At 40.2% G+C, this 14327-nt stretch overlaps 1 protein-coding gene and 1 long non-coding RNA gene across 4 annotated transcripts in view; one reads left to right on the top strand and one right to left on the bottom strand.

The window, feature by feature from the left end:
* Positions 1–866: 866 nt before the first annotated feature.
* Positions 867–14196, top strand: LOC132249598 (uncharacterized). Its single transcript, XR_009461103.1, has 3 exons — positions 867–962; positions 6868–6963; positions 13744–14196. It is a non-coding gene; the product is annotated as an uncharacterized LOC132249598 (long non-coding RNA).
* Positions 4209–14327, bottom strand: part of OCLN (occludin) — a 27061-nt gene continuing 16942 nt past the window's right edge. For 2 of the 3 annotated variants that reach the window (XM_006269982.3, XM_014595409.3), the window contains exons 6-9: positions 11253–11441; positions 8846–9017; positions 8086–8127; positions 4209–5675 (exon numbers count right to left, since the gene is read on the bottom strand). In XM_006269982.3, the coding sequence (XP_006270044.1) occupies positions 5574–5675; positions 8086–8127; positions 8846–9017; positions 11253–11441 (505 nt within the window). In that variant the 3' untranslated portion in view covers positions 4209–5573. The remainder of the gene's footprint in view (positions 5676–8085; positions 8128–8845; positions 9018–11252; positions 11442–14327) is intronic. The other variant, XM_059725075.1, reaches the window with a different exon arrangement.

Here is a 14327-nt window from a genome sequence, read left to right as displayed (position 1 = left end):
GGCGCAGCACAGCAGAGGGATCGTTCTGCCTGCGGGGGAGGGCCGCCGCGGGCAAACTCCCCGCCTACGGGAGGCAGCACTGACAGCTGCTGGCCGGGCCCGGGGCGATGTTTCTTCTCCTGTTGAACGTATGGCACGTGTAGTGCTACCTGCCAAGGGGGGTCGGATTTGCAACCAAATAAAAGCGCTCTACATAAATGCAATTTATTTCAGTCCTTGACTAAAGCAGAGGTTCTCAACCTTTTTTGTACCAGGAACCATTTGTAAACAGTGGCCAGTCCCAACCTGATGCTCTTCACTTTCGACCTGCTGCCCCTCAGTGCCAGGCCCCAGCCCCTCCATGTGTGGGGTACCGGGGGTCCCAAGCAGCCCCTCGCAGGCTTGAGCTCTGCCAGCCTGCGAGGGAAAAGCCATCATTTTCTGCATTTTTCTCCTTTAACGGAGAAGCCATTTTTAAAGTTTGTTCATGACCCTTTCAAATATTCTTGTGAGCCACTTTTTGGTTGCAACCCTCGTGTTGAAATGTCCGCCAGGACTAAAGAACATGCCAGGTAGGACACATGCAGTAAAATGCAGCCATATGCGTGAAGGGGCAGGTCTCATTTTTCCAGGGAACACCAGCTTCCCAATAAGATGAGCATTGTAGAGAAGACGTAATATGCTGCAAAGCATAGTTTGAGGCTGAGGCTGCACAATCATGTGGTGTGTTTGAGGAAGCCCCTCACACAGAAGGCGTCTGAACCAGTGAGTGAGAGAAATCCGCTGCCAAACCAACTGAGCAGAATCATCACACATGGTCCATTCAGATTTCCCTTCCCGGCTCCTGAAACCTGTTTCACGAGGGTAATTTGCCTTTAGGGTTTCTTAGAAGAGCATTACAAACCTCTGAACAGTTAATGGGGAGGTTCCTGCAGCAAACACTGGAGTGTTTCACTTCCTGTTCCCTGGTGGGCCGGGGTGTGGTAAGTCACTACCCAAGTAGCTGAGAGGAATGGCAGGCCAGGCAGTGACCTGGTCTCTTTTCTAAGCATGCTGTTTGGCTGGCAGCCTTTGCAACAAACTGCTTCTTAAAGACTGGAACTTCTGCTAGGGGTGCACTGATAGAGGTTTTGGGGGCTGATACCAATAGGCAATATTTAAGGAGGCATATCAGCCAATACTGATCCAATTTCCAATACAGTCCCTTCAGCTGGTAATTTTTTTGTGGTGGAAGGTGTAGTCCGCAGGTTTGTCATTGCCCTGAAATAGAATAGTTTTCTGAAAGCATACTGTTAGGTTTACAATAATTTGGATTTTTAAGAAGTATTAGCTTTACAGCTGAATACAAGGCATGACCTGTGGCCTAGTAATGCAGCTGACCACAAGGCAGAATGATAGCTAGGCCTTTGCTTGTGTCAGGTAATCATTTTAACTGCAACAAGCATTTTCTGAGTTAAAAAGTGAATCTGTGTCTGTGTGCTAAAAAAAATCAGCTACAGCAAGAAGTAAGATAAGACAGAGAAACCATTGTTTGAGCTTACTGGTTGTGTCCTTGAGAAGTATCTTCTACTGTGTAAGGTTTTGCTAACATAATGTTACTGTTACTTAACTTCTAGCTTTTAAAAAGTGCTAGTTCAGCTTAATAGAAATAATGCTGTTACAAAGACTTGTAGAGCACCGCCCCAAGTATTGCTTTTTGTTAACCATATAGTCTTGCTTTGTTGTAAGAAGTATAAAAGATCGCCTCACCCTTGAGGGGGGGCCATTTTGCCTTTTGCTGGCTTTATGGTCTTTGCTCGAGCAAATAAACAGCTGTCTTTCTTTACCCGTGTTGTCTGTCAATCAAATTACAGCTAGACAACGGACCTTAGGGAGGTTTCTCCCACCACAAAGGGGAGAGGGGAGTAACGGGGTGTGGGAGGGCAGATCAATAGCCCCTGCCGTAAAGAAGGGAGCAGGGGCAGGCGCTGCCCAGGTGGAGCAGGACAGGGGTGTAGCTCATGGGGTGGGGGCAGCTCCTGCCACTGCACACACCCTAGGAGGGCACAGGAAGCACCAGGAAAAGCTCTGGCAGCGCTGCGTGGAGGTGCAGCGGGGGGAGTGGAGCTGTGGTTAAATTTGTGGTGGCTGCAGCCTCCTCCCAGCGCTGCTGGAGTCCACTCTGAGCCCAGCCCCAGCAAAAAGAGCCTAACGCAGCCCCAGCTGTGGCCTGCCGTGCAACACGCAGATCCAGGGGTATGCCCCCCCACATACCTTCCCGGGGTGCAAGCAGTGGCGGGAGCCACGTCTCTGTCCCACACCCCCACCCCACCTGGGCAGCACCTGCCCATGCCCCCTCCCTTGCTGCAGGGGCCATTGATCTGTTCCCCACACCCCTTCCCTCCCCTTCCCCTTCCAACTTACCAGCTCTAGGCAGCCCTTTCCCTCTCCACACTGCTGGCTCTGCTTCGTGCTGCACTGCAGCTGCATACAGCACAGGCATTTATCGGCCAAATTATCAGACCGATGTATCAGTGCACCTCTAACTTCTGCAAAGTGCATCACCCTGCTTAGCTGCAGCTTTGCACAGCAGATCCACTTTAAATACTTTGCAGCTTTTATATTCTTCAAGGAGCAGAGGCAATCATTGTCTGAAGGGTTCACTCCTCTATGTGGTTAAATCAGGGGTGGGCAAAATATGGCCCGTGGGCCCTATCCAGCCTGTAGTGCCCTCTGCCCTCCCCTGTGTGGGAGGCACCGGCCAGCTGCCCGAGTAGGGTGATGCACAAATGGGTCCAGGTCAGTGCTCCCCAGGGGCAGCAGGGGGCATGGTGCGAGTTTACCTTCTCAAACTCTCCTGGTCTGCACTCACCTAAGTTGGGGGTGGGGGAAGGGGGTTTTGGCGGTGGCAGCTGCTCGTTGCCCACCTGGCTGGCCTGCAGGTTGCCTCGCTGCCCAGGCATGGTGCCCTCCCTGAGGGCTGGGAGAGGCAGGCTGAGGGAGCTCTGGCAGGAAACAAGCTGCTCCATTCCCTCCTACCCTTCTACAGCTGTGTGTGACAGTTTGGCGTTAGGACTCCCTCTGCTCCTCTCACCCCAGCTTCACCAGGCCAGCCCCCATCCTCGCATCCTGCCTCCCTGAGGCCAGGCCTTCTGGGGCTGAGCTTCATTGCCCTTGGCCTCTTGTTTCCCCCTTCTCTGTCCTTGCCCAGCTTTCATCCTCCTCCACTCTCCATCTTTCTGTTCTGGTGCTTGTCCGACCCCCGGTCCTTTCCTGCTGCATTTCACCCACTCTTTCTCTTTTCCTCCTCTAGGACATGAACAATCCTTTAATTTTACTAATTTACATAATTATTTTAACTATTAATTCATTCATTTGTTTGCTATTAATTTTATATGCAGTTGTCAACAGCTCACCAAAGCTCATTAAGTGGCCCTTTACCCCAAATAACCCAGGGGTGGACAGTTAAGTGGACTTTATATGTAGGGTTCCACTGCTGTCAGAGAGTATAAACATAGCTTGTGTAGTACACACCTAAGCAACCTTTAGCTAGCTGAAGTATTAATATCAGCATAGCTGTGGCACTATCTTGTTCAGTGCAGTCTGCAAAATCCATTTGTGAACCTGAGGAAATGCTGAGCTGCATGCTGCCATGGATGTACTGCTACCAATGCCCAAGGTACTTGATGTAAAGCTAGCTCAGACACATCTCCATGAGCTACAGTCACACCTTTGGAATGCAGAGTAATCATTAGCATGTATGTGAGCTTATGCCCCTGAAATCCTTGACTTCTAATCCCGTTCTGCTGCTGACTGTCCCAAGAATACAATGAATCAGTAAATCAGTCCATTTCCAAGGGATATTTCACTATTGCATGAGGCACAGTATGAATCTACATTTGAACAGTGCTTCTAAGAATATTTCCTAGAAAACAACTGAATCTTAGCGCATTTGAATTTGTTAAAAGTGTTCTCTTGTTCAGGAGAGATGGATAACCAGAGCGTTTCATATATTAGCAACACTTTAATAGGTGCATCAATATAATTTATTTCAGCTCATCTCTAATGTAAAAGTAGTAAAGAGAGGAATACATCATAGCTACACTGGGACTTTTTGAGTATTTCGGGTCTTTTTACCCAGAGTTTGCACCTTATAATACATAAGCATTCTGGATTGCATAATATATTTGGAACTGATAGAATATCAAATGTTCTTATCCTTTGACTGGGCCCAGTCTACTTTCTGATTGCATGATTAGCCACAGAATGAAGAGATTTACTGCCAGTATTTAAAATTTGTACACACTTGTAACATTACTAGCATGCACTTGCATCTGATTATGAGAATCTAAAAGTTAAATTAGTTCTTGCTTGCTTGCAGTCTTTCCAGAGGCATTATAATGAGAAAAGTTCCTTTAAGTAAATCTTATATATTACAGAAACAAAGAATTACATTCAAAATATAAGGGCATGACTTTCTAAGAAAATTCTTTAACAGTGTGTGTGCGCATGTGTGTGAGGGGGAGGGAACTGGTTCTGGAGTTTCCTGTAAGAATTCATTTTCCTGTTAAAATAGTGTTATAATATAATATAATGTAACATATTAATAATATAGTATTAGTAATATAGCATATTGCAAAGTCTGACTCTTCCTCTTTCAAAATTTAAACATATTGAATTCCACTTAATTTTAGCCCAACATCAGCTTGTTTTATTACATTGGTTATAAGCATTTTCTATCTGCTTAGAGTTAACTGCCTCAGACAACATACTGACTTCTCTTTTAAACATATTTAGTAAAGCTCTCATGCATCCAGATTTTGTACATAAGCAAACAGTACAAAACATACAAAAGCCATAAGACAAGTGACTGGTTACTCTAAAACATATACCTATATATTAAAATGGCTTAATCTAAAATAGAAATGTGGATTGTTTTAAAAAAAATTAAATATATTGATGTATGATTTCATGTATTTTCATTATTTACACATTATATTAGACAGGCAGTATTGACTCCATTAAGAAAAGTATTTATGTAGTTTGTGTACAGACCTAAATGAATCATAAATGGCACTGTGAATTGACTGGTTACAGAAACCTGTTGCACCACTGCATAAATATTTTGAAAGCCAGGTATTCATTTTTTATGTTTCAGAATATACCAAAATAGTGGTGTAAAAAGGCCTTGTTGGAATAAGGGGCCAAAAGATAAGCATTCTTATTAGTAAACTGCTTTTTAAAATGAGGGTGGATTATAGCTTGTCAAAAGCAAGGATAGAGTCACCGCACTGACAAGTATCATCATGTTTAAATCCTCAACTCCAGTTCAGAGGTGGAAGGGAAATAGGTCTGTGACTTAAAAGTAAATTCAACAGTTAAACTTTGGTTCCGACACTGTTTCTAATGGAGCAAGCCCCTTGTTTGGAGGCCATACTGAACAATCTACAAAATATCAGTCTTTTCACTGCACCTCAGCTGAAATTTGAGGTAAATGCTGTTTCTTATTTAATCAAGGAGATAAGGGTTTTGCTTCTCAGTGGCAATCTAACATCACTTTACTTCCAACACTGGATCTAGTCAAGAGACTCTGATCAGTTTCTTGCTTCTCTCCTCTATGGTTTCTGGTTGTCATAGTCGTTGACCATCTTCTTGATATGCGATAGTTTATTCTTTAGCTTCTTGAACTGTGCTTTTTTATTTGTATAGTCCGCTGACTAAAAAAAGAAACCAAGGGCAGCATTAGAGCAGTGATTCTCAACTGGAATGATGTAAGATCCTTTTTAGGGTGTTCTGGGCTGCTACACTGCTAGATGTGGAACATGTATAGGTGCTTGCACAAGATAAACCAGTAATGTAACTAGGCTGGGGTGACTGGAACAACGCTCCCAAGTGCCAAATTGTGGAGGGGGGCGGGGGAAAATGGAAAAAAACCAACACTGCTGCCACAGCCACACAATTGTACCAGTGGCACAGCAGCAGCTGAAAGTCGTCAGTGCCCCTGTGTGCTGCACCTGTCCTGGGCACCCAGCTGCATTTTTACGCCTCTGAGATAAACCAAAAGATTTCAAATAGGAATCCATTGTGTCAATAGCATTCTGAGCTGTTGTGGTCTGTTTGAGTTATTTGCAAAAGAACTGCTCTATTATTTTTCTATAGTAAAAAAAATAAGTTAAATTCGTCTTTGAGATGGCATGCCACTAAATTCAGAAAAGTTGTGGAAGGGTGCCTTGAATATAAAAAGGTTGAAAACACTGCATCAGAGAAACAGGATAGATATAAAAGCATACCTCTCCAGCAAAAAGTGCTCTGACTGTAGCTCAATATTAAAACCAATTTTAAGCCAAGGACCTTAGACATAAAATATCCAAGTTTTTAAAGTCAGTAAAGATAAACGAAGTTAGTAAATATAAAGTCAGTAAATATAAACTGAGCCATATCTGGAAAGGATCTGAGCTGCTCATCTGTTTATACATAGCTCTGGCAGATTGTACAGTGGCAAAGAAATTAAAGCTTTAAGTAATTTTTATACAGTTAAAGATTACTTCACTTGTTACCCCTGCTTAATCATCCTGCTATTAAAAAAAAAAAAAAAAAAAAAAAATCAACATTCCTAGGAAACTTCACAGTTTACAAGGAAAAAGTTGTTTATGGGCAATCAAAGTAGGAAACTTTAACAGGTCTAGACCCAGACCTATGTAACAACTAAAGCAGCTAAGGTCCTTAAGTGTCAGCAGCAGACATATTCAGGCATATTGCTAATGTAGGAATTACATATTTTCAGTTCTAGCACTGCGATCCCTGAGAGTTTAAACACACACGCACCATCTCATGACTCAAGCACCCGTTTATTCTTTATGTTTAGTGTTTGAGCATTTAAGGTTTGTGTTTGCAACTGTCTCATGGCAGCCATGAAGCCTGGCAACCCCTGGAAACATCAGTGCACCCCACCTAACCTCCCACATCTTGCTGCACCCAATGTCCAGTGCAATGCCTCAGAAGAAGGTAAGATACCTAGAAGCTAAATGATGCATGAATAGGGGAAACAGGATTCTTTCTGGTCTGTGTATGTATCCAGTCAAAGCCCTGAATTACAGTATTTCCAGGCATCTCCCACCAGAAACAGTTCCCTTTCAACCCCTTAATGAGAACACTAAATACTCAAATCCACATGACATGCTCTAATTACACATCACATCCCAGAACAGCCCAGGCCTTCCATAAGCTTGTCAAGTTCCATCTTAAAGAAATTTAGGTTCCTTGCCCACACTATTTTTTTTTTTAGAAGACTAGATCAAAACACTGCTCTGTTCTTATGACTGGAAACCCTCTTCTAATGTGTTGTCTACATTTGTCTCGATTTAATCCCATGCCACCATTGCTCTTTAACTTAAATAGTTCTTCTCCCTCACCAGTATTTATACATAAGTAATCATATCCCCTTTCAACCTTTGTTTTGCTGAGTTAAATAAGGCAGTACAACCCATAACTTTTATAAGTGCACATCTGAATTCTTGCACCAAGGTTGGCAATGAAAATGTTAAAAGGGATGAGTGCCAAGATTTATACTTGCTGGGTTCATCCTTAGAGAAGGTAGAAAGGAAAGACCAGTCTGCCCATTCAGTTCATGCCTTGAAAATACAATCTTAGTCACTTACCAACATTTGATTGCAGACCTACACATTTTAACAGATGCAAACTAAATTGGAAGAAGGCCAGCACTGGAATATCAGGATATTGGACAGCCAATACTATTATTAGAATTCCAGTTTAATAAGTAACCAAAAAAAAAAAATCATAGAAGTGTTTTAGGCCAACATGTGGTCACTATGCCATTAACTCAGGACTGTGACAAATAATTGAAAAAATCTCACCAAATTCTCATTTACAAGTGTCATATACGGAAGTTTAGACTAATTCCAGTTCTGGTAAAAGCAGTCATAACTAGTAACTACACTCAATGTGTGTCTAGACCAAGTTTGTCCCCCTGAATTCCAATATAACATCTTAACATCCACTCCCTATGGGTGTCACTGTGCATCTAAGTGAGACAAGGAAGAAAAAGAGGAGGACAAAAACCAAAAAATATAGGAATAAACAGGAGTATGAGAACCTTAGGACACTTACTGCTTTTATATCTTTTAGTCTATTATATTCATCAGCAGCAGCCTAGAATTAAGGGGAAAATGTAGTTAAATAAAGAAGACAACTGATTTCATTGCCATTCCTAATGTGTAGCTTTACTTTAGAGACAAGCAGTCAAATGAAAGGGTATAAAAATGGCTTTTTAATTTTAACCTGACAATCAATCTTGAGAGATCTGTTGCTAGAAATTGGAACTGTAGCTGATCTACTCATGTTCAGATGTGTTTGCTCATGCTGTCTCCACTTAAGACAGGGCCCATACAGTAAAAATCTAGAAGTGGGGAACTGGTAATCAAGACAATCCTAAAGCCAGAAGAGAGTTTCACCATCAGCATTCTACCAGTATATGGATGCCTTTAAAACCAGGCCAAGATTTTTAATACTGAAACAAATCCTAGGATCTATACTCACCCTTCTCTAAAAATAGTGAAGCTCTTCCTCCCCCACCACCTAGTTCATAATATTTTTTACTTTTAAAGAGAGGTTTAAAGCTCATTATCTCACCAAAGTTTTAGCGACTGTATTTATCAGTTACTAAAAGCTAAAAAGATCCTTTAAGTATAAATTAATTAGGATTTGCATTGGTGAGGAATTAACTCCCACATTTTTGCTTGATATGTAGGAATTGATGACAAAGTTAGTCTTTACTAGTAATCACATTGCATCTTTTCATAAATCAGTTAAGCATTCCCCTTTCTCTGTATACATCTTGCATAAATATTCAAATTAGCTATAAAAATACCTTATATTCCTCAGTGTCCTCATTGTACTCATCCAATTCTTTATCCAAGTAACGGAGTTCTTCTTTGATTTCTTCAAGTTCAGCTTGTAAACCCCTGTATTCCTGCAGTTCAGCATCAAAGTCTCTCTTGTATGCTTGCCTTTGTTCATCTGATGTAACTGGTGGGTATTCCCTAAGAGAAAAATAATTTAAAAAAATAATAATAATCCTTGTTACACATATACAACAGAGGACAGGACAGGCTAGAATAGGAATAACAGATTTACTTATAGGATGATGTGGGCAATACTGCATTCTAGGCTTTGGGCAAAAGTCATTGCTTATTAAAGAAGTAATTACCCCAGTAAAGCCACATAACAAGTCACTAATGAGTATTTGTAACACTGCATATCTATCAGGTTTAAAATTAGAAGGGATCGTCAAATCATCTAACTTGATTTTTGGTGCCTCACAGACCAGATACCCTGGAACTGAGTTTAGTAAGTTTTGTTTTGGCTGAGGAATATCTTCCAGAAAGATCCCTGTCTAGCACTAAAGAAATCAATAGATTGAGACTTCAACATTCCCAATTTTATTCCAGTGGTTCATCACCCTTATTTACATTTACATTCTTCGTAACTAATTTTCTTGGCTTTAGCTTTCAGCTTTTGTTTCTTGTTATGCCTTTCTCTGCTGGATTCAAGAGGCCTTCCAAACCCCAGCCTTTTCTCCCTGCAAAGGTTTTGTGGACCAATTGAAAAACCTCCCAATCTTCTTTTGGGTAAGCAAAAATTGGGCCTCTAAAGTCTCTCAGTACAAGGCATTTTTCCAGCACACAATTTTTTGCATCCCTTTGCTATCCTTCTCCAGTTTTTCAACAGGATTTTTAAATTCTTGACCCTAGTACTGCTCTTCCTGCCCTGTTTATACATGCAAGGATCATATTAGCCCATTTTCCACAGCACTGCATGAGAAGCTTCTAATGAGTTTTGTCCCTTATGTTCCCTAAATCCATTTGAAAGTCACTACTCAATGGGAGACAGCCTTTATTCTTCTCTCCTTTTTCCTAGACATGCAACTTTGCATTTGGTTACATTAAAAACATTTTTGTTTGCTTTACAATACCATACAAACAAACAATACCATACACTTGTGTAAACTTGATAATCTCTCTCGCATATTAAGTCAGGCCTGGTGGACGAAGCCTACGTTTCCCCATAAAACTACATTAACAATAGATATTAATTGTATTCCTAACCATTAATTCAATTAAATCCCATGCAGATTTCCTATTATTATAATTAGGACTAGCATCAGGTTAACCACTGTATAGGTACCTGGTCAGCCTGCTTGCACCTATTTGAATGTTGAACACAATAAGCATTCAGTCTTTTGGAATTTCCCTACTCCACTTTTTCAGTTCCTATTACATACGTGCAAAACAGCAGCAGCAGTCCTATAAATTAATGGTACCAAAGTAGATGGTAGTCTGGATGAATACATTGTGTGTATTGGAATGGAGGGTTTAGATTCTGCTCCATTATGTTGCTACCACCTTCCTCCTCCCTGGCTCCCCTTTCCCAGCTAATCTGTATTTCAAAATAGCCATACAGTCAAAGATGTCATATTTCAGTTTAAGTAAATGTTTCACAGATTAGCATGATACACTGTCTAGGGATTGTTACTATTTGGTGAAGTGGATGATTTAATTCAAAGACCTCTTCAGTCCTAACTGACCACAGTAAACATTATTTATGTTTCCCTCCTCACCACTCTAAATGTGTCATCTCTTCATATATACAAGCAATAATGAAGTCTATCATCTTTTGTTTGCACCTTTCACGGAAAAACCAAAAGCTGATTCATTGTGGAATTGCTGTCTGCAGTGAGGAAGAGTGACTGCATTCCAGTATTGAAATAACAAGAATGTTGCAAAGAAATCTTAGCTGCCATGTGGGAGATTTTGCAGCATGTAAAGACTTGGTTTAGCTAAGTCCCGCTTGAGCAGTGTTGACTCACCAAAACAAACTAGGAAGCATATATTTACCTACACTATTAAAATATTAGTGAGCCTTTCCAAAAGATACTCCACCCCCAAGACATCCAGAGACTTAATAATCATGCTAAAGAGTATCCTCCAAGAAGCTACTTGAGACATTGTCAGGTAGTGTTCTTTTCAAAGGTAGTGCTTCCAGTTATAAAGGGCAAACACTTACCCATTTTCTTTCACTGACTTTTTTCATGCTCCAGTGGTAGACTTCATGCTGCTGCTACCCACAGTTTCTATATTACTTCTAATACATTTCTAATCACTAACATGTTTATCTGTGATACCATGCTTGCTACTTGGTTTAGCCCAATCACAGAGTATCACAAGTGATTCAGTAGAATTGTTCTGATGCTGATGAAATATAAACATTGTTCTTACCGGTCCCATTCCTCCTTGATGTCTAGTTCATCACAAGACTCCCCAGCAGTAGTATAATCCATATCATAGTTATCAATGTTGGGTCTTTCTGCCCTTATCTTTTGTGATAGCCGTTTGGTTGATCCAATGTAAGTGGTTTTACTAAAATAATCCGATGGTTTAACATCCTTTATTAGTTCAAAATGATCCCTTCCAACACAAAATAAAAATCTTATTAGTTGCTACTTTCAGGTTGAAGTGCTAACACTAAATCCATTGATTACATGTTAATAGGATAAATTCACAGAGAACTGCATGCAATATAGAATAGCAATGTGCTTATTCCACACTCAAATGGAACAGATTTTCTATATTCTTCTATTGCCACTGTGCTTTCATATTCCATTTTCATCTAGCATTGGACAAGTTATTAGGCATGCTTTCATGTGCCATGAGGAATTAATCTTTCAAAAAATAATAAACTACATATATATATATATATATAAAAGAGTCCTTGTAAATGTTTTAAGTATATTTGTTACAGATTCAAAATTATACCCCATTTAAGACTTAAATAGTACTTATCTGGAAAGTAATACAAAAGTCCTTTAACTTATCAAATCTAGTCACCAGACATGTAGTTTGAAATCACTTGATCTGAAATCACTTGATCATTCTTTTTCTTCTATTGCTGGATAAACTCCCCTAGATATTTTGGAAAATCAGCTCTTATTACCTATAGAAAGGACTGCAAAAGCATACTGATTTTGACAGAAAGTCTCAAGCCTGATATTTTAGGACTGAAGTTGAAAAAATGAAAGGGGGAGAGTAAAAAGCAACAGAAAAAGTGCAATGGTAAATTTAAAAAAAAAGAGAAAATCTGGTATCTGCACTGAGCTTCTCATTCTGGTGGTGACAGCTGCAAATAAGCATACAAGTATTTTCCATCAAGAGGAAATTCATGATCATGACTGCATACTCTTTGGACATTCTACAGGCTCCATTTCTTAGATTCTCTCTTCCTACTCTGTGCCAGCTTAACTTGTATTTTTCATTCGGGTTTTGCATGTACTTCCTAATTTCGTTTTTGATGTGAACATGGTTCTAAGCCTTTTAGATTTAAAGCTGTAGAGCTCAGTAGCTCTTAACACTGAAAGTAAATTAGTTTTGACACTATTTCAATTAGGTAGGATCAGGATAAATCACACACAATTCACTTGGGACTAGTGCTGCTATTTTCAGATTCCAAGCAAAAAAATGATGATATACTTGCAATTTTACAAGCTCCATAAACAGGGCCTATAATCATGTAGTGACTTCTAGTCTTTTAGCTTTGTTAATTGGGGAGAAAAGCCCTAAGGTTTCAGTTCCATCACCTGAAAATAGTGTTTTAAGTTCAAGGCATTACTCTGAAGAAAGCAGTGTGCAGCCTGACTGCCAGGAGGACAGAAAATACATGTCAGTCCAAAGCTGTTAGAGAAAATAAGTAAAGATGTGTATTGGGTATCACAATGACATGACAGAATGGATAGCAGACCTGTCACAAGGCTTCATTCAGAATCATAACTGATCTCAGTCAGCCAGGATCATATCGAAGTGTCTGCTTCTCTGTGGCCCTTCCTTGAACTGACAGAAACTAGAAGGGAAGATTGGGCTATTGGAAGCATATGTACATTTTCCTCACTCCTTCCCATCATTTAAAAGTTACACAGTTTGGTAGCAAACCTTAGGCACTTAGAGAGGCAAGGTTAACTGACTCTGAGTAAGCCAATTCAAGGTGAATTTTTTATAAGTACAAGGGCCTGATTACTGTCTCAATGCTTTTACTACTTCACAGTTTCATGAAAATGTGGGAAGTGACAGGTAAGGTCCACAGGAAAGAGAAGAGAAGATTTATATTGAAATATCTACAGTTCTAAGCAATTGTTGGATGTTCAAGCTGTAACCAATTAACAGTTGTACAGTGAAAGCAGTGTTTAAACAAGAACATTCAAAGTCCTCTTCTTTCTAAAAATATTTAGTCAGGTCTACAATTAGATTTGAGCAAACGGTGGTAGACCTCAAGGTGAATAAAGTTCAGCTTTGCAGATATGCACATGAAGCAGCCAAATGCTTCTTGGCTGGTCTCCAAGCAGATATGGGTCACTGCAAATTGTCAGCCTAAGCATGAATCCTGTCACATTCTAAGCCCTTTGTCTAATCAAAATCAGAGAAAAATTGATGTGTACATGTTTTAGGAGTAGTTCAGGGCTGTAGAGATGCCATCATATCCCTAGCTACACAGAATGTGTAGTACTCCCTTGTAGCTCTGATTTAGGGAATTGGATTGGTCCCCTGACCAGTGAGAAGAAGCAGTACAAGCTATATATTGTATCACAAACACACAAGCACAAACACACATTTTTTTTTTAAATATTGAGTTTGCCTGCCTTGATGTAATCTCAAATGTATCAGCATTTGTCTTTATTTGAACATCAAGATCCACTTCATTCCTCTATCTTGTTCCATTCAGTTTACTTCTGACGTTGTACGCAGTAAACATGAACAAACATCTACCCCAGTCAGGAGTGCAACCAGCATTCACCACAGATGAGCCCAGGAGAAACAAACAATAAAACAAACTACTGCAGAAGACAAGCAAATACCCTGTAGCATGCTATGGCTTTCCCAGATGTGGAAAGAGTTGACTGATCAAGTGGGAAAATTAAGGAGTCTGCGCAGGCTACATTAAAAAATAGAAGCTTCTTTTTTAACATAATGCATTTACCTTACTATCATCCACTCTAATAAATGTTCCTTAATGTTCCTTTACAAACCCAGCTTCAATTGTTCACCACTACACCCCTACCTGCTTGCAATTTGGTACCTGTATTTGTTTCTCTTTTTTCCACGAAATATTTCCCCACTTTGGTGCTTAGAGGACAAATGACATAAATAAAATAATATATATGGATGTTTAAAATTCTCTATGCCCAGTAGTCTATTTATAAAGGACAGTTAGGGTGCAATAAGCTCTGGGATGAATTACCAGCACAGTAAAGACTCTGCACTAACTATAAAAATTGAATGAGATGCTTTCCGTTTTATACATAAGAC

The sequence above is a fragment of the Alligator mississippiensis genome, chromosome 3 (assembly GCF_030867095.1).
Source record: "Alligator mississippiensis isolate rAllMis1 chromosome 3, rAllMis1, whole genome shotgun sequence".
Classification (NCBI taxonomy): Eukaryota; Metazoa; Chordata; order Crocodylia; family Alligatoridae; genus Alligator; species Alligator mississippiensis.
Note: the sequence above shows the minus strand (reverse complement) of the source record. Positions and strands in the feature narration are given on the sequence as shown.